This window comes from Pholis gunnellus (genome assembly GCF_910591455.1).
Source record: "Pholis gunnellus genome assembly, chromosome: 7".
Lineage (NCBI taxonomy): Eukaryota > Metazoa > Chordata > Actinopteri > Perciformes > Pholidae > Pholis > Pholis gunnellus.
In genome coordinates this window covers 7,628,427-7,648,325 of record NC_136533.1, presented here as the reverse complement: position 1 = coordinate 7,648,325, position 19,899 = coordinate 7,628,427, and the positions used below count along the sequence as shown (strand labels likewise).

General features: G+C 41.8%; 1 protein-coding gene across 1 annotated transcript in view; it reads right to left on the bottom strand.

The window, feature by feature from the left end:
• Positions 1 to 19,696, bottom strand: part of plxnb2b (plexin b2b) — a gene marked incomplete at its 5' end in the record, with an annotated part of 35,980 nt that extends 16,284 nt beyond the window's left edge. Inside the window, 18 exons of the mRNA XM_079163241.1 lie at positions 962 to 1,159; positions 2,977 to 3,070; positions 5,217 to 5,399; positions 5,849 to 5,985; positions 6,735 to 6,846; positions 8,622 to 8,770; positions 9,841 to 10,025; positions 10,331 to 10,418; positions 10,931 to 11,026; positions 12,037 to 12,138; positions 12,505 to 12,616; positions 13,145 to 13,256; positions 14,603 to 14,762; positions 15,252 to 15,378; positions 16,486 to 16,586; positions 17,773 to 17,898; positions 18,023 to 18,211; positions 18,578 to 19,696. Coding sequence (XP_079019367.1) covers positions 962 to 1,159; positions 2,977 to 3,070; positions 5,217 to 5,399; positions 5,849 to 5,985; positions 6,735 to 6,846; positions 8,622 to 8,770; positions 9,841 to 10,025; positions 10,331 to 10,418; positions 10,931 to 11,026; positions 12,037 to 12,138; positions 12,505 to 12,616; positions 13,145 to 13,256; positions 14,603 to 14,762; positions 15,252 to 15,378; positions 16,486 to 16,586; positions 17,773 to 17,898; positions 18,023 to 18,211; positions 18,578 to 19,696 — 3,390 coding nt within the window. The remainder of the gene's footprint in view (positions 1 to 961; positions 1,160 to 2,976; positions 3,071 to 5,216; positions 5,400 to 5,848; positions 5,986 to 6,734; positions 6,847 to 8,621; positions 8,771 to 9,840; positions 10,026 to 10,330; positions 10,419 to 10,930; positions 11,027 to 12,036; positions 12,139 to 12,504; positions 12,617 to 13,144; positions 13,257 to 14,602; positions 14,763 to 15,251; positions 15,379 to 16,485; positions 16,587 to 17,772; positions 17,899 to 18,022; positions 18,212 to 18,577) is intronic.
• Between the last annotated feature and the right edge of the window lie 203 nt (positions 19,697 to 19,899).

Here is a 19,899-nt window from a genome sequence, read left to right as displayed (position 1 = left end):
GTGATGGACATTTTTCTGTATTTTCCGTATAGATTTTATAGATTTAATGACTCATGAAACATATAAATTGATGTATCTGTAAATAAGATAGCGTGTAAAAAACCCTGTCTGGGTTCTTTTGCCGGGTCGCTGTACATTATCCCTTACATAGCGACTGCACTCTACTGGCAATCACAATGATTATTGCTATTGGCTAATCTGGAAGCAGGTGACGTGTAGACCCTTTTACAGCCGACGTCATGATTACGTCACCATGTTAGCTGGAGGCAAACGCGACTCACCTCACAGTAGTGGGATGAGAGTGAGAGATGAGAGACATTTTGCCAATAGGCTAAACTACTACAGAGATGAAGAGATGGTCCGCTGTTGGACTTGTTTTCTGTAACCTGTAAAAGCATAGTGGAATTAGCAGGCTAACTGGCCAACGGCTGGCCACTTGGCTAGCTCGCTAAGTCCTTCATGCTTTCACGAAAAGCTGTGATTGAAAAGTTTTTCAGAAATCTGTTTTTTCCTGGTAATCCTCCCATGACCCATGGGATTTACTTTACCAATCCAGAGTTGGGGGAAAACTGTCTCAGAGAAAAATATATTTGCATTAAGAATATTACAATATTAGGTATTTTTATCTTTTAAAAGGGTTAGAATAAATAAATGCAACTACTAATGTACATTTGCCTCAGTTCATTTGACTTCCCAAAGCCCCACTGTGCTAAAATGTTAAATGTAATGCTATTTGCCTAACTTCTATATGCAATGAAAGCCCATCCATAACATAAGCAGCTAAAGAGCAAAAATGTGGTGCATCAACTGCAATTCAGCATCTTTTCCATTTTTATCCTCAAGTCAGATAATAACACCATTTATCTTAATTCCTTCATCCAAAGAGGCATATTTCTCAGAAACACTGTGCTGTCATAGTACAACTGCAGCATTAAAAGGGACCTGAGCAGCCTGCACTCACAGTGACGATGATGAGGCTGGCCTCCGTGATGACCTTCTTGGCCAGCTCGTTGAAGCTGGGGTCAGGGTGGTAGTCGAAGGGCTTTAGTACCTTCTCCAGGTTGTCAAGCTGGATGTAGGTTTTAAAGGGCTGGTTCAGGGAGCTGTTTACTGTTGGAGACCGAAACTGGATGACCGTGTCGTTCTTCTCGTGGGCTTCCTGAATGTATCAGAAGGTGAGTAAAACATAGCTGGACATTAACAACAATGCAAAGTTTTATGTTGACACGTAACACATGTAAGAAAAAACACATATTAAGGAAAATACAGCAGTATTCGACATAGACAATATGGTGAGAGAGAGAAAAGCAAACTTTTGTTGTGCTTTTGTTGTTGTGCTTTTTCAGTCATTCTACTAAAATCCCAATCTGCCATCGTAGAATAGCAGCCTGTGATGAATCACAACTCACACTGAGTCACTCCTCTGGCTTTGTTCATTAACTGGACCGATGGTGATATTTCACTATATGTCACTCTCTGATTGTTTCGATGCAGGGCCGACAAAACTGTGTGTGACAGCCAAACCCTACAGTCTTACACACAGTTACGTTTTTCAAAAGGACAAGGCAAAAGGCGTAGGCTACATCAGATAATGCTTTAAAAAGTCACAAAGACCTACTATAAAGTTTGAGACTGGTTGTATGAGTTGAATGTTTTTTCCTTATTTAGCTCAAAAGTAAATTTGTCCTATTTTAGGGAGATTTATTTGCATAAATGGAATATAACATTGAAAAACTATGTTTTCTACAGTGTATAATGACCTGAAACTAAGAATTGTTTTCGTTAGCTTAGCTTTGGGAAATGGCGGATAAGTATGAAGCTACAGCCAGCAGCCAGTGAGTTAAGAATGGAAACAGGTATAAAAGCTAGCCAGGTTCTGTCCATAAACCAAAGCATTGAATAAATTACCATTTCGACTTGATGATAGAACTGAATGACAAATCAGAGGATCATAAAAGTTATTACAAAAACCACAAATCTGAACCTCATGGTAGAGGAAAAGTCAGGGGTCAAAATGTCTTCATACGAACTACTTTGGGTGGTGCTACGCATTTTAAGTTATTGATATTTAAATCTACATCAATACAGCAATAATCTACATCAATAGAGCAATAATTTCATCATTTTTGTAACTAGGCTAAGTTTGAAGTCACAAGCAGCTGGTGCAACCAGCTCTAGAGGTCTCTGTTTACAATTATAAACAAGAAATGCAGGGTCATTACAGCCAAAAAAAAACTAATTTCTTTGAGCCGCTGACCTGACCTACAATGTAATCAACATGTTTTCACCACAAGCCAGCAGCCAACAATATTTGGGTCTAGTTCAGTGGATAGACTTAAACCAAGAGAGGCTTATGAAGTTGACCAGCCAAGGCCTTTGAGATAACACTTTACATTCGCTGCTAGTTTGTGGCAGCCAGGAGTCTTTTCAAATCTCTCCTGTCCCCCGGGTAGCAGAGGAAAAAAAACTTGAATGCAAGTATTAAATTTAGCCCTTTAAATGAAATGAACAAAATTGCTCCTGCTTAACACTGCCCAGTAAACTGGAGGGCAGGCAGCGGCACGCTGTGTGCAACTCCTTCAAGTTCCCGGGCAGGGTCAATCCACTTGATTAAGCTGGACGAGGAACATAGTTGTATCTTGCTGAGGGTGAAACAGTAGCGCCGCTATCTGCAATCTTACAGGTTTTAAGGATTTATAGCCTAAGAAGTGAGATGACGTAATACTGGCTTATGGACTCTCTCTGATCAGTGGAAGCATGGAGGAGTGCAGATGTGTGTGTGCATGCTTGACAGAGCTTGAATAAATCACCACAGAAGTCGTGGGCTCATGAGATGTGTGGAGATCGATGGACAGTGCTGCTACTGTGAGGGGGATGGACATTTTCTGAGACAAAGAATGGTAGGACTGAGAGTTAAGGGGATACGGGGAGACGCTGATTAATAAAGGGAGTAGAAAATAGAAATAGAAGACACACCTCATAGGCTATTGAATCGTCTCCTTGGACCTTCAGGACTGCAGTCTGGATTAGGTTAAAGCCGGAGCCAGTCACCACAATGTTCCTTCCTCCACTAAAAACACACACAGACACACAGATGTACAAAACACAGTAAAACATATAAATGAGATCTAAAAACAGATATCCCCAGCCAGCCACATAAAGACAAGCTCATAGAGAGACTTACGGGAAGACAGACACACTTCTTAAATTGCACCTGGGGTCATTTTTCACCGAAGATAAAAACAAATTAGTTTAGCCTGCAAGCAGCAGGTATCTGTTGTCTGTTGTTCCAGGCTGCATGCCTAATCACACGCGCACTAGTGCTTTCAATTGCTCAGAAAAAAGCAAGGTAACCGTCTAATGCATCCATTTTCAGAGATCATCAAGCAGTTTGGTACAACATCAAAGTCTAGCATTTTGTATCCCCTTCAGCAAATCAGATGTAAGTATGGGAAACATTCTGCACACATACACAAACAACAGGTATACTATAGGAGGACAAATCAAGCTTTAAAAAAAACTAAAAGGTTTTTGGAATTAATAACCTTTACCAAGGTTTCAGACGGACCTTGCGTGGCAGAGAGCAAGGCCTTTCCAAGAGTTCAATTTTCCATAACAGTACTTTTCCATACAACCTTGTCATCAATGTCAACAAAGCCTTTGCTCTTCTGTTTTGGCTTCTCAACTTTAAATACAAATGCAAAGTGCAAGGTATTTAAAGGAGAAGACATTTGCTTCCGTCCACCTGGATGTTATTGTGCTATTTTTAAAAAACTAATCATTATTAAATTGGATCTGTATCTGCAGACTCGGGTAAGAATTACATCAATAATGACAAGGAGAGCGGCCTCCTACAGCTTTCCAAACAAAGCAGGGGAGCATGTATTTGTTTAAATTTTCATTACAATCCACCCAATGGTCGCTGAGACATTTATCTGAAACTGCCAAATAACAACCTTAAGGTGGCGCTAGAGGAAAAGTCAAGGGATCATCACAGTTAATGAGTTAATCAGCACCCTTCCTTAGCTCCATGGATAACTGTACCATATTTAATCCATCCAATAGTTATTGAGATATTTCAGTCTGGACCAAATCGGTGGACCGACCAACATTGCCATCCATGCTGCGTTCACACCAAACCCGGCGCGAATTATTTGTGCGAGTAGATTACATACAAAGTCTATGCACAGACGCGATGAGACTGGAGTGACGCGAATTTGCGATGGCGCGGCGCGTTTAATCGGCCAAACGCGTGAGTTGAAATATTTCAACTCCGGCGAAAAAATGGCGTGACGCTGCGGTGCGATAGCCTATCAGCGTTGAGATGTTTCTCCTGTCATCACTGACGTCCTGCCGTTGTTGAATCGGGAAATAAATACTGCCGTCTGTGTTCACCCAGAGCTCTACGATACCTCACATCAGTAGAGACCGGACCAGACTATGTGTATACATGTGTGTGTAAACCTTGCGGAGAGAACTAACTAAACATGAATTCAGACTTTTTACAAATTGGCATCATTACGTAGTTATTTCGGAGTCACTTTTTGTCCGTTTATTGCCGTTAAACCGCAGCCAAATCAGTTTATTTAGTGTTCATACAGCTGTAGTAAACAGCCGACGTGTGGCTTGCTAGACACAGTGAATAAAAGCTCGATACAATCCACGGAGCTCCTCTGGACTATGTTATGAACCCAGACATGACGGCGTTTAGTTTGCCGGGATATCTGGGACTTCCACAACACGTACTAAGCAGAAATAGAGGTTATTTTTTCCACGGTTGATGGCGGACAGTTGAACGGCTTCCAGGGCGATAAGCCACGCCCCCTCTCCGGCGCGGCCAGCGCGATTCACGCGAATGAACACAAAATGGTCCCCGGCGCGAATGACGCGATTTGGTGTGAACACGGCAAGAGCCTAAAAAACTTAAATCTAACAGAAATAATTGTCAACACTTGTGTTTGAGCGCATCGGAAAGTAAAAAAAGAAACCGGACCCTTAAAATCGCTGTAGATGTTGTAGCAGACTTCCCAAACCTCTACAAAGAAGGTGAAGGTAAAAAATGACGTGGACAAAACTTGAAAATTACACACGCCAAATATCACAATATCCCTTGAAATTTCATTCAACACGATATGTTTCCGGGTAAACTGAAATATCAATATTACAAACACTTTGATTCGAGGTAAAACGCTTGCAGGCTGCTACTTTATACTGACCAGACAAAGCTTTCTTTGGGGTGATGGTCCAGCACGATGGGATTTTCCAAAAATTGGAAGGCACTTGGGATGGTTGTTGTGGTACTCTTTCCATACCTCACTGTGACGGTGAGAGGGTCAGAGGACACCTTATCTGTTCGATATTCTCCTGTCCTGCAGGTGATCTCTGCTCCGAAGTGCAACCTGCAAAGACAAGGACACAACACTAACTGGCTGCAGGAGTCGGGGTCGCACAAGGTCACTGTGCAGTGGAAGCCAACATGGCAGCAGTCTGACAGCTTGTTAAATCCCGGCTTTGCTGCTCCTCTAGCTCGTTATTTTCCCGTTACTTCTGCCTAAAATGTCACCATGGACTTGGTGTGACAGAACAGTGTTGGTGACAACAGTGAAGGCAAATGGTAGAAGTAAAAAAAAATCATGCTTATGACACCAAAGTTAAGGTCAATTCCATTTTTGCTTCAGAAATGTAAAAAAAGAAAATCAATTTATGGGCTTCAAAGTGTGCATACTGTAGAATTTGCATAGAATACAATGTCTGAATAACAAGTAGCACTTATCAATTTAGGAGACTGAATTGAAAGAGAATTGGGCTTTGGCATGAATGACAATTATTGAGGAAAAGAAGGCCTTACACAGTGCAGTCCACCCCTCCGACGGAAACCTGGACATCCTCCTTACTGCCAGTGTCCAGAGATTTTCCAGAAATGGTAATGAGGGTGCCCCCAACTTTCGGACCTCTAGAGGGTTTCACCTCCTCTGGAATCGGGTCCTGGTGAGGGAGGAGACGCAAAGTCGCAAGACACAGCATGAATACAGACTCATCTTTCCCCTGCAAGGATTTACATGCACACACAAGGTCCAACCCACAGGCTCGCTCACACACTCAACAACACGCACACACACAATGCTTTGGCATAAAGTTACACACATTTCCTCTCAACCTCCTTGATCTCCAGCTCTCTATTAGAAACATTCACATTCACACACACACACATATATACACACACACACACACACACACAAACTCATACAAGCACCACATCTGCCTCAATTTGCTGAGCAAACAGTTAGGAGGAGCACTCCCCTGTGGGGGAAGCTTTAGCGGAGCCAGAGATATGAAAAGCCAGTTTAATACTTTAACAGGCTACAGCGTAGCTATTTGAGAGAAAAAGGGGGCCTACTGCACAGCATCTGGTTAAAGAGGAATGCACGCACATTGTGGCTTTTTTTATACAGTGCATTACCATTGTAATGTGACAGCATCTAGATGGTGCATTTACCAAAACATTAGGATGTACATTCTGCATAAATGACATGCCCTTGGTATGTTCTGATAAGGAACTCTCATCAGTTAGGAAATGGAAACATAATAGAGGCAATAAAAGAACAAAATCAGCTGAAAGCTTTTGGATGAGTTTATTTTCTGGGTCCAAAGTTTTACACCTCCATATTGAAAGTGCATCTGAGGAGAGAGAGAGAGAGAGTGAGTGTGTAGTAGTAATAGTAGTACGTATTTACCCTGTAGGTGAAGTACATGGAAGAGGTTCCTCTCTTTTCTCCCTTCACCTCCACCTCCACCTGGCCCCAGTTATCATTGATAGGGTCAACAGGGCCGATCTCACACACCACGCTGGACAGGACAACAACAAGAAATACTTTAGAGTAGGGCTGCAAGTAACAATCATTTTAATGATCGATTCATCTACTGATCATTTTCTTGGTTAATTGATAGTTTTTGATGAGGTTAAGATACAGAGAATCATTACATGTTGCTGTTTTTGTCCATTGACTGAGCGATTAACTGACTTGTTTTACCTCCACGTAAGACCGGTATTCCTGATTAATGTTCTTGTAATGTCCTTCCACAAATAAAAACTCTTGTCTCTGCTACGTACTTACGCCTGCTCTATTGAAAACAAACAGATAGCCTCATGCAATCTTCGTCCAAATTTACCATCTAAATCAGCACCTGAATATTGTCGACATTGGCAGACAAACGAGTACAGTCTTGTTTTCGTTAATTGGAGGAAGTGGTGAAAATAACTCAGGTAATTGAAAAAAAAAAAAAGGCAGTACAAACAATTTCATCTGATGACTAAGCGGATATGAAGGCAGTATGTTTATTAATGCCAGATTGGCTGCTTCTAGCATGTTAGAAATGTAGTCCTTTGGGAATTATAGCACACTGCAGAGTCTAGGAGAAGTGTGATAAAACAAACACGTCCACTAGGAATATGTGTTGCTGATGAAACCGGTCAGCATAAAATGGCAAGCGTCATTCGGGCTAACAGGTGGGCCACTAGTAGACAATTAACAGCTACGACAGCGATGTGTGAAGGAATGAAATATTGCAGTGGAAAACCTGTCAAATCTTAAAGCAAGTGAGCGCCAACATGCTGTAGACCGTGGAGGACAGCTAACAACAAGGTGAAGCCTACAGCGGGCATGTGAGCTCCAGTAGTGGATGATTTAAGGGTGAAAAACATTCCATCTGGTCTCATAAATCCTGGTTTATGCCTCATCATGCAGATGGCGGGGCAAGAATTTGTCGTAAACGTGGATCCATCCTGCCAGGTGTCAACAGTTCTGGTTAGAGGCTGCGGGGTGACGATGTGGATGTTTTATTTTTCATAAAGCATTTGAACAAAGTGAACGCTGCTGTGACTGAAGTGCGTTTTTTTTTGGGAGTGTCTGCAGCATGAAGAGGCCACCAAAAAGCTGTGGCATATGTGTGACGCAATCAAATCAGTGCTTTGGTGAATTCATAGCTCAAAGAATGTCGGCTGCTCTGCTCATTTGTGGCCGCAGATAGTATTTAAAAACTGACATTCAGCAGTCTATAGGGGAAAGTAAATTTTTTTTAGGTACTTTCTGATACTTTATACTACTGCAATTCATTTCAGAGGAAAATATTGTACTTTTTATTACATTTAGCGGACAGTTGTAGTTACTTAAAAAAAAGATTAAACTAGGGCTTATAAAACATTTGTCTAGTTTACTGTCACCTTTCAGATGTCTATGAGATATTAGATGTTCTACTAAAATGTTCTACTAAAGAGACAAAACGTAATGACTGGTTTAGGCCCAAAGAGGTGAAAGTATCCAACATTTCACAAAAAAAAAAGAAAATATTAGGGAAGTTAAAAATATGAATACCAATTAGCAATGCTTAGTTTTTTTCTTATTTCCTACACTATTAACAACGTAATAATGTATCGGACTACTTCTTCCACCACTGCCATTCAGATCATTACACTGGCATAGTGAGCTCATTAAAACATGCACCCTGGTTACCTTCCTTTTTGCAAACCTGCCAAACACAGTTTGACCAAAAGCGAATAGAGAGAAAGTGGGTGTGCTGCTACTGCTCATACATTTGTATAAATACATCAAAGTGAGTATTACCTCGTGGAAACAGAGTACTTCTCCTTCTGATGGATACAGGGCACCCCAACCACACTGATGCTTTTAATGTCTTCCTTGCTGATGCCGAGGTTGGAGCCCCTAATGGTGATGGAGATCCCTCCCCGCATGGGGCCGAAACGAGGGATGATCTGGATGGGGAGATACAGTGATGGGGGGTGGGGGGGAGGGGGGCGTGTTTTAAAAAAGAAGGGATTTGAAATGGATTTCAACAGATTAGTTGTGCAATAAGAATGTACAGGAGATTTACACAGTCTCTTTACGTCCGCTGAATGGTTTAAGTGTTTAATATTCAAGACCATGGTTGGGAATTACATCCATACGGTATGAGCCTAGTTTGCATATATGTGTATGTATTAGAGCCCAACTGATGCTGGATTTTGGATGCTGATACAAAAGAAACTTGAGGATAATGTTCACCATTTTAGTGTAGCATGTTAGCATGCTAACATTTGCTTAGTAGCACTGAACACAAAGAACAGCTTAGGCTGATAGGAGTTTTGCAGGTATTGGACAAATTAAAATTACAATGGGACATGATGATGGTGCTGGATGAAAACAAATCAGGGGATCGCCAAAGTTATTACAATTCATCTTGAGGGGGACATTAATGTGTGTACAAAATGTTGTTGCAATCCATCCAGCAGTAGACAGGACATGGCACTAAAGGAAGTCAGAGGATCAGTAAAGCCCGAAGGATTCATCCTCTGGGGACGATGAATGTCGTGAATGAATTTCAGGGCAACCCATCCAATAGTTGTTAGGATATTTTAGTCTGGACGAATAAAATGGAGCGACCGACATAACAGATTATATACATAAAAATGCCACAAAACATCTAGCCAACACACACACACACACACACTGTGATATCTTTATGTATCGGTCAGGCTGTTGTATGTACGGTCATAACCTCTGTCACAATGACATCAACGATTTTTGTCAATGACAATGTGACAGCGACAATTAAGTGAGCAGAGACAGAATTGATCCAATCATGATGTGCTGCAGATCAGCCCAACACGCCCTCAAGGAGAAGCAACTCCGTCGAGAGAAAGTGGAGAGGCCAATTAGGTGGTCCAATCAATAATCCAATCACCAAAGTCGCTGCTTTTTCACTGCCAGTCACAAGCCTTTCATGCACATACTGTCTCCAGTTCAAAAGTCAACATGAAGAGATGACAACATCGTAACTACTCACATCAGTGATCTGGGGGTCGGGACACTCGGTGTTGTAAGGATCCTCGGACCCTTGTTGGTCAGGATTGCACAGCTTCTCGTACACACACGCCCTCTGCTTGGCGCACCACACACAGCTGTACTTTGGATCTGCATTCTTACAGAGACTACAGTCCTCCCTCCCCATGGAGCAATTATACAGGGTGACTATAGGAGAAGTAGGGAGGAGAAAAACTATTAGCACAGTTTGAATTATACACATTTTTTCACTTTTCATGAATAATTAGCAAGATGTTTATGTTTGCGACAAGGTAACTGTGCAGTCATTTGCATTTGAATCCTTCATATTCTGTCAAAAAATGTTTGGTGATACAGTCATTACCAAATAAGTTTCTAATTATTTTTAATTAAGGATTAAAAGCAGTTTCTCAGATCTAATGGCGGCCCCACACTAGGACCAGCGGCATTAAAAATACTGTAAGCCCTCCACGATAAAATGTGAGCGAGTGTACCGTTCAGAGTGCTGTCCATCTTCTTGCCCGACTCTTTGTCCTTCACGTAGAAGAGAACATTGGTCTCCGGTGACTTGTCGTAAGAAAACTAAGAAATTGGAGGAAAATGAATTATTAATTCAGAATCCAGTGATTAATGGCACTTAAGCTCTTCTCGGCAAACAGTGTGGGCTGCCGCTCCCTCATGCCAAGGGAAGAAAAGAAAGGAAGGGAAAAAAATTACACCCCGTCTGGCAGATTTTCAGCTGAAGAAATCAATGTTGGGAAAGAACATAGCTGGGGGCTAGGTACTGTTTGAGCTTCCAAATCACAGAATTCACAATGTGGAGAGGCAGTAAAAATAACTCCAGTGAAAAGAGTCTGTCCATTAGAGGGAGCTAGAGAATATCTAAGTGACTGCTAAAGGGTGACTTGATTTATAACCCTGAAAAACAAAGTCAGGTCATAGATAGTTCGGATCTAAACTGTTTAAAATGTAAAATCGAGCGACGGACAAATTCGCCTTGCATTCGCATCTCAGTAAAGGAACAAAATCAGCAGTTCATTGTGAATACAGAGATACAGTTGAGGGTCAAGCAACTAAAAAACAGTCGTACTCACATTGAAGCCGCTGAAGGTGTAGAACGGCCCGTCCTCAAACTTTAACTCCTCTTCCGTGTTTTTCATCAGTGCAGTGCCGATCGTGAAAACACCACCCTGGAGAACAATAACACATTTAAAAAAACATGGCGGATTAATGTAGATCCTATTTGATAATAAATGTTCTCTCATGCTCCTCATTTCTTTCACTGCTGAGCACGAAATTGAAAAGACTGTTGTACTGTAGACTCCTCCAGCCCTTGGCTGACATGGCATGATTGTCTCTTTTCCTTTCCTGTTCGCAACTGTATCAACGTTTTGTATAAGAGAACACTACACACAGAAGGTGTTAACATGGAGTTACCGGCCCATCCTACTGTTGCTTTTAGTTTTTGTTTGATTATAGTGAAATACTTTTATGAAATGGGTAGCTCAAATCAAGCAATCTGATTGCTTCCAATTCATAATACAATACCCACATAGCTGCGAGAACCGCCACAAAAAAATCTGATGCGGGCCTTGACACGAGAGAGACGAAGTGTGAAACCTCTCTCAAAAGCCATGAGCAACCACAACTCAAGGACGGCAGAAAGTGGAATAACATCCTCTCCAAGCAACACATCCGCACAAATAAAGGGCAAGCCCAGTACGAGCAGCTATCAAAGTCATTCTACCGACGCCGGACAGTTTCTCAGTGGCTGCAGAATAGATGGCAACATTCAAATATAATGTAAATGAAGAGCCAAATAATAAAATCAATACAACGCTAGCCTGTGATGAAAAAAAGAAATATTCTAGCTGCTAGTGTGTGTTTCCATATCAACCACCTCGGGGTGCCTCTTGTGCAGGCAACCAGCCTAGGAGGGCATCTTTTTGTGAACATTATTATCCATCAATAAATAGAATTTTATAGAATCTTAAAAGAGTTTTATAGAAGCGATAGATCACTTCTGCCCGAGATGTATTGCGATCATATCGCAGCGAAGGGGAGTTGTGTACTTCTTTGTCATGCACTGGTTAAAAATTGCGATCAATCCGGCTCACGGCGGGCCTAATGCCATGCTGAATAAATGTTTATATGAGCCAGTTAGTTCTCCAAAAATGTTACAAATCCTGTGTCTCTTTACCTGGTTGACGTTCAAATTGATCCCCTCGAAGCTGATGCGAGTCTTGTAGCCCACAGGGATCAGCACAGGATCTGGATTCTCAAACTGAGGACACTTCGCTCCCTGAGAAGGCATCAAAACAAATCAGACACTCTCACTTTTAAAAATTTACATTTTAAATATGCGAACCACTTAACGGACACCCTCGTCTGCGGTTACAGATAGTGTATCGCTGAAACATCTGCTCACTTATAAATTGATATCCTCCACCCTACAGTATTTGTCATGCAAGATGGTGCCAGCTGATACCGGGATTTTAGTTCTTTTTTTTATTAATTTTGGATATTAAATTTGGATCATTCATGCGTCCCCTCACATGTGGTGATTAGACGCATCTTTTAAAACTTCTGCTACAGTTTTTCCACACGTACTATCAGAGGTGAAGCTTCTTGACATGCCATTGATGTGTTAACACTTGAGAAGACTCACCTGACGGTGCTTGATGATGTTCTCACCCGTCACACTGTCGTCCATGTCGCTGCAGGTGTGGGCGTGTGTGTTCCACTGGCAGCCCCACGAACTGGCCACGCATGACATGCACCTGAGGATACACACACACAAAAACAGACCAAAGATGAGAAAATGCTTTCAAGGGCATTTAATTAGGCAGTCACACACACACATAAAATCACACACACAAACAAAATCTTAAAAACATGCAAACTCATCAAGGAGCGTTCGGCAAATAAATCCATGTTGCTGACAACAAAATGGATCTCTGCAACTTCACATAAGCAAAGCTCGTTCATCACACATTCCTTGGCATGAACGAAATGAAGAAAAAAAAATAAGGAGGTGGAAAAAAATGGCGAGATCGACTTTCATTTTTTGATTAATGAAAAGGAAACTGAGGCAATTTCCTCGGCTTGATAATAAAAGGAGGAGAGAAAATGCAAGAGGTGCATTCAAAATTACCATGCATCACAATTTACAAACACAGCCTTGATCTCTCATCTGTTCATGCACGGTGATACATTTACATCAAGGTTGTCAGTTGATGCTGTGTTCAGAGTCACTGTGTATTTTCTGTGAGTGACGGAGCAGAACTGATAGATTAAGAGTGACTCACGGTGTGTTTTCGGATTTCCTAAATGTGGCAGCACAGTTATAGAACTTGAACTCCCGCGTAGCCAGCTCCACAGTCTCGTTAACAAAAATCCTGACGGCCACGGCCACAAAGTCTGAGGACGCAGCAAAGAGAGGGTTAAAATGTGCTTCACTAGCTTTTGGTGGGATATGAGTTTTACACATTTATGAATGGGGATGGTGTCATCGGGAATATTTCTGAATATGCAAGACTTAAATTGTTCATGGCAAGACAAAACAACACAGGAAGGACGACATATTCTGACAACACATGATCTTCAAATCATTTTTGACAGAGCATGGCCTCAACTTCCTTTATACTAATTATGTATTAATGCATCCATTTAAGCAGACTTAGAGTCTACAGCCATGCTCGTGGCTATGTAAAGCTGTACTTATTCACACAGGAGCTCTTTGAGCCGAATGCTCCCGTCGCCATGCTTACACGCTCACAATGACAATGCTAACAAATGCCAACGTAAATACATTTACTAATTAGTAAAACACACAAAGTACAGCCGAGGCTGATGGAAATGTCATTAGTCTTTTTAAAAAGGTAACGCCTGCACACTTACTCCGTGCCACAAATGAATGACTAGGTTTCCTAATTGGATCTTCATCAGTTGAGAATGTATAGAAAATAGAAACTACACCCGTATTCATACATCCCACACACACCAACCAGCAAATAAGCTCTACGATGGCAGGTGAGGTTTATCCAAGAAACAGGATGATAAAACATCCACAATTTATAATTCAACGAAGTGCATAGAAAGAGTTCATAAAAAACAGTAATACTAAAGCCATACTTCCAAATATCACATGTATGTTATTTCTAAACATTAGATCGTATTCATCACCACATATATCATGAACTTCATCACCTCTGTTCCAAAATATTGCATAAATTGGAGGAAAACAGCGAAAGAAGAAATCTTGAATTGGGTCAAAACACCGATCTAAAAAAAGTGATCATTCTCGATAATTAGTCATATTAACATCGTCATTTATAAACCTTTGTGGCATGAAATAAGTGTGCAGTCGTTACCTGTTTTACTTACTGACTTTGTTTTTCTGATAGCCTTGAATCTTTCCTGATGTGCGTATATGTAATCTTCTTTAATATAATTAGTTTTACAATTCATCCCGTGAGGGACATGGATGTGAGTTTCAAACAGCATAAACTAAAATAATAAAGCCCATAAAAACAGACTTTAGAAATGAATACACCTCTATAAGGACAAGGCCACAAGATTCGCTAATAACCTACCTTAGTTCAGTGGTGGTGGCTTAGTCGTGCAAATTCCAGACAAATACACAATTAATTAAATTACCAAAACCAGCTGACATGCTGTAAACCCTGAGGCTGTTTGTCTGCTTCACCCATTGGCGATACAACCTTGGTTATAATGGATAACAACAGACATTTGTCCGGACATACCTTGGTCCTCAGGTGTATGTGGTATAAGCGAAGGGCTGGGTAGATCGCAGGAGACCTGACCAGAGTCAGACATGGTGCCTTCACTCTCGAACGACTTAACGCAGCACAGCAAACGGTCAGAAAGCCCAATCGCAGGAAGGGAGGGGATGTTGATCTTCACCTGAACACAAAATGATATACAAGTGGCTGAAACTGAGTTCTTCACAGAAAGGACTCTTGCCTATCACCTGTTTGGCTGAGTAATATCACTTTAATTGAAATTAATTCCGCTTCTCGGTGTATGATTCTGATCACTGTTTCCTTTTAAAGCCCGGAGATTGATTGGTTGCTGTTTGTGGATATACAAGAGTGAGTCAGAAAGGGAGGGACAGAGAAATAGTCAAGAATGAAAACAAAAATCAAAACCTTGAGGACAAAGTGCACAGGAGAGGCTCTCCAGCTTCAGGCTGTGAGCACAATCAACCAGGTCTGTTATAATAAGCCAGTTTTGAGTTGTCTGGGTCGATCGATAGTGAGGCAGGAAGACCTAGAGCCCAGGGTCTCTGATTCACACTGGAAACAGTTTATTTCTCAGGCTGTGCATGTTTGCGTGACGTGCATGTGAGACAGAGAACAAAGAGAGTGAGTGAGAGGAGAAGCGGCGCAGTACCTTCTGAGTCTTTTTACAAGAAAGGTTCGGGGGATAGAAGGAGACGATCTTGACACACTGCTGCCTGGGGCTCCACAGCCAGCCATTCTTCTCCTCCGCCCGTCGGCACTCAGACCTCCTGGTACACCTTCAGACGGAGGATGAACAACTCCCATCAGCCTCTGCTCCACAACCCCTCGACGCTTTTACAGTACAAGGTCTCAAAAAACAAAGCCTATGGACTCCAACAGACTTTTAATGTGCTTCTCTCAATAACAACCTCATGCCCAAGTGGCTTCAAGCTGTGTTCGTGCAGATTTATAAGATTAAGTTGTATATAGCTAGAAAAAACTCTATATGCCCTCGTTGTTATCTGGATTTGTGAAATATATGAAATAACATTTGACAATGTATAGTATGATTTGATAATAGTATATTGCACAGGAGACGGAAAAAAAATCAATACATAATCTTGAACAAAAAAACCCTCTTTTGTCATTTTCAACTGGGTATAACACAATTCAAAATAAGATGTAACACAGACGAAGATGATGTCAATAATTTGCAAACCAACAGGAGCACACATTATAATAAATTAATGTTCATTAAATACTTTTCAAGAAGTAGAAATGAAGAGAGAAAAGCAAACAAGTTAAGTAGGGCCGCTACTTATTATTATTTTCATTATCTATTTATAGAATCATTATTTCTTCATCAATCTTGTCGATGAAACATCTGAAAACAGAGAAAAATGTCCAGCACATGTCCGGTACAGCTCAAGTTCTTGTCATCTTGCTTTATCTGACTCACGATCGACTGATCACAATAAATCTGCTAAACGCTGCAGCTTTAAAGCTTAGCAAAGAGCGTGCATTGTTTCTGAATAAGAGTATCAACTTCCAGAGGGACACAACTGTTTTTCTGATATTTGTCTCTTTCCTGCTCCCATCTCTGTAAAATAGATGATACATACCGCCCCTTCTACCCTCGAGACCCTGATAAATATAGGCCGATGAGAGTAAATTGCACAGACTGCCTTCGCTGCATGAGGCTGACAAACAGCTTTAATTCCTCACGGCTGCACGGACAACAGGAGACGGAATATAAACACAGAGGGGTACTAAAAGTGTCTGCAATAAAACACAGAACAAATACCCTGCTGTGTTTTACAGATGGAATTGCATGTGTGGGTGTTAGTGTCGGTCTGTCGCTGTGTGCCTGCATTTTTAAGTGTGCGTGTGATCCTCATCCTCACCTGCCCTCCAGGACACACCAGCCACAGTAAGGGTCCCTCAGTTCCACACATGATTGGCAGTCCTTCTTTTGGAGGCACGTCTGCACCGGCACCTTGGTGATCTGGAGCATAGCAACATGAAACATGATCAAACAATGCACCTTAGGGGAGACACTGCTCGAAATATGGGGCATTTAAAACACGGCTCGAAACGATCCTCAGTTTGTTGCAGGTGTGCAGAGTGGAAGTAAAACACGTCCTGTCAAAGCACCGAGACTTCCTGTCTGCTCCCCATGTTCAATTACTGAAACAATTGCCTCTCCCTACATGCCAAATGTGCATTGTACCCAGTGGAGGAAAGCATCTAAGGTCATTTACTTTACATGTGCCTGATAGGATAGCAGATAGGCCAGGTGTGCAGGCAGGATTTTAACTTTAATATAATATAATCTAGCCTCGTTCCAGAGCTCTGAATCACATCTCCCGAGTTGTTTAGCGATTCAAACAGACTGAAAGAAGGGAAAATGAAATTGCTACTCAGTCTTATTATCAGGTTACATATAGTGCAATCATCTAATAAAACATGAGACGGTGTTATAGATTAAAGTGCCCAACAGTATTAGGTTTGTAGACTTGGCTCCACATCAACCACCTACAACATTAAACTGCTACTTACACATTAGTGCGTCTGTAATTCAATTCCAGTATTGTAACATATACAGTAAAACAATATCACATTCATTTGCTGATAATACTTTCAATTTTACATTTTGGTATTTCTTCTTTTCTTCACTGGAAAGAATATACTATACACACAGAATATTTGGCGACCCATTTTAGCACTTTTTATTTAAACTTGTTTTCATCTGTCCAAGAGAACAATGCCATCCGCGATCAATTAACTGTATCTCTCCCTTATTTGAATATATATATATATATATATAAAATGTATTTATTTTTGTAAATGTATTTTTAGAAATGATTTATTTACTTACTTATTTATTCAAGAAAATATATTACTTATTTTCAGTTAAAGCCAGATAGACAGTGTGTGTACAATACTGATGAAATAGATACGCTTCAATTTAAATCAATACAGCTGTCGTACTGGTGTTTAACTCTTTACACATTTAACTGCGGCTCAAAGCATCTTTTTCAAGTCTACTTTCTTCAGTTTTATATGACTACATTGATTGTGTCTTGGGGTCTCAACGCTGCTAAATCGCGGGGTAACATACATCCCTGAACGCCTCCTGCGTAGACGAGTGTTATATATGATATGTTACAAAAGGGCCCTGACATACACACCTTCTTCTCTGTGGTAATGTAGAGGTGGCTTTGACTGCCATCAAAGAAAAGGTTCTTGTTGACCTTCTCTCCCATGGTGTCACCAGGAGCCTTGCTGTACATGTATCCCTTCTCGGTCAGGTGTACCTGGATAGAAAACAAAAAGGTAACACTGTCAGACATAAAGTCCCTTATCCTGCTTCCCTCAGGTAAGACTCAATGTTTAAACGGAGGAAAACAATAAGCTGAGCAGAGAAGAGCACAACTCCACCTTGAAGACCTCCCCTTGGGTGTTCCCCAAGAAGGCGATGGTGTGATCATTCTCCACAGCGACGGCCACAGCGGACAGCAAGGCCGACTTGGTCCAAACCGCGTCTGCCTTTAAGGCAAATCCCGGATTGCTGGCCAGAGGGGAAGGCAGAAAGTCTCCACCACACTTGACGTTTTCCAAAGTATCTTTCTATAAAAGAAAAGGAAAAACAAAAAGGATGATGAGATATTGTGAACGCTTTATTTAATCCAAAGAATATGAGAGGAAATCACCTGCGTTGTAAGTGCATTTTCAATATGTTTTCTTTAAGAATTAATTAGAATCAAATTAGAATCAAAAATATTTTTAAAAGCTTGCAATAAAACAGAATAGAAAAAATAGAACAATAAAAAAAAAGATCTGCAGAACAAAGTAAACACAGGCATTAAAGTAAACAGTGACACACCCATGCATTATTAATAACACTAAGGGGATTCTTCAAAACCTATCCCAGTCACATCTGTTATTCCAAACTCCTTTAAAACTTCAATCAGCTGACACAAAAAAAGCTCTTACCGGAATTGATGTGCAGACAGTTTTAGATGAGTAGGGGATTCCCACAGCAGGTAACCCGGAAATGATCCCCAAGTCGCTGTAGCAGGCGCTGATGATGTCCACCAGGCGCTCATTGATGGAGTTGAGTGGGTACATGCAGAGAGCCGAGTCGTTGACGTCGTCATCGGGACTCGCCACCATGAACAGAACTTTGCTCCACGAGACGACCTTCCCATACATACCTAATTCAGTCATGACCCGTGCCAGCTCTTTTCCTGGTGAAGCCACATACGCAGCTTGAACTTTGTTGTATCTGTTATTTTGGCCGCAGTTTAACTGGAGCTCTGTGTGGGAGTAGTAATGGTCGTCATTTTCGCAAAGACGAGACACAAAGGTGACGTTTTTATTATCCAAACCATCAGGTGACCGCGAAAAGAGGAAATAAAGAAAACCATCCTCTTTGAAGGCATGGCGGAAGTCATGCTGGTACTGGGGAACAAATGGCGTCGTCTGCACCGTAGATGCCTCAATGATGCTCTCGAACACGACCCAATCACGGAAGTCCTGAAGGATTCGTGTGCTGATGAGTTTTGCAGCATCCAGGCCTCCGAATCCCTTCCCAACAAGAAACACACTGAAGGTGTCACCATCTTTTGAGTAGTTGGACATGACGCCCACCACGTTCACGTTATCCTCTATGCTAGTCACGTAAGTCCTCTCTCCTTTAATGTCACTGTAATACAGCTGCTGCTCCACGTTGGTCAGGTTGAGGAGGGAGCAGATGCCTCGGTAGCGGCTGCCACAGACGATGAGTGAACCGTTGGTGGGATGGACCAGCAGAAGCTTGTTGAGGTTGGGCATGGGCTTCGTGTCCTGGCAGGCAGAGGCAGGAGGCGTACAGGTCCGGGCGTCATTTTTGGGGCCCGTCTCGGCACGAGCCTCCCGCCGGAGGGACGGCCCCAGCTGGTAGATGGCGTTGACCGCCCCCAGGTAGATTCGACCGGTCTGGGGGTCCTGGACCACATTGTTGATGGAGGTCTCGGAGGTGAACTCCAGGATGGGGATGGTGCTGCTCTCCTCCTGGGCTTGTGAGACTGGCTGGCAGAAGAGAAAGAGGAGGAGGGAGACCCAGCTTGCCATCTCTAGAGAGAAAAGAAAGAGAAAGGTGTTCCATTATTAATGCAGTTAAATGCACTCGTAAGTGTACATTAACCATCGAAAACTGCAGTGCAGAGTAGGCGTGTGGTTAACATACAACACTTAATACACACTCAGACATGCAAAGTAATGGTCATGTGGACCAGTCAGATGTCCCACTCACGAGGGTTTAAAAGAATAGTTTT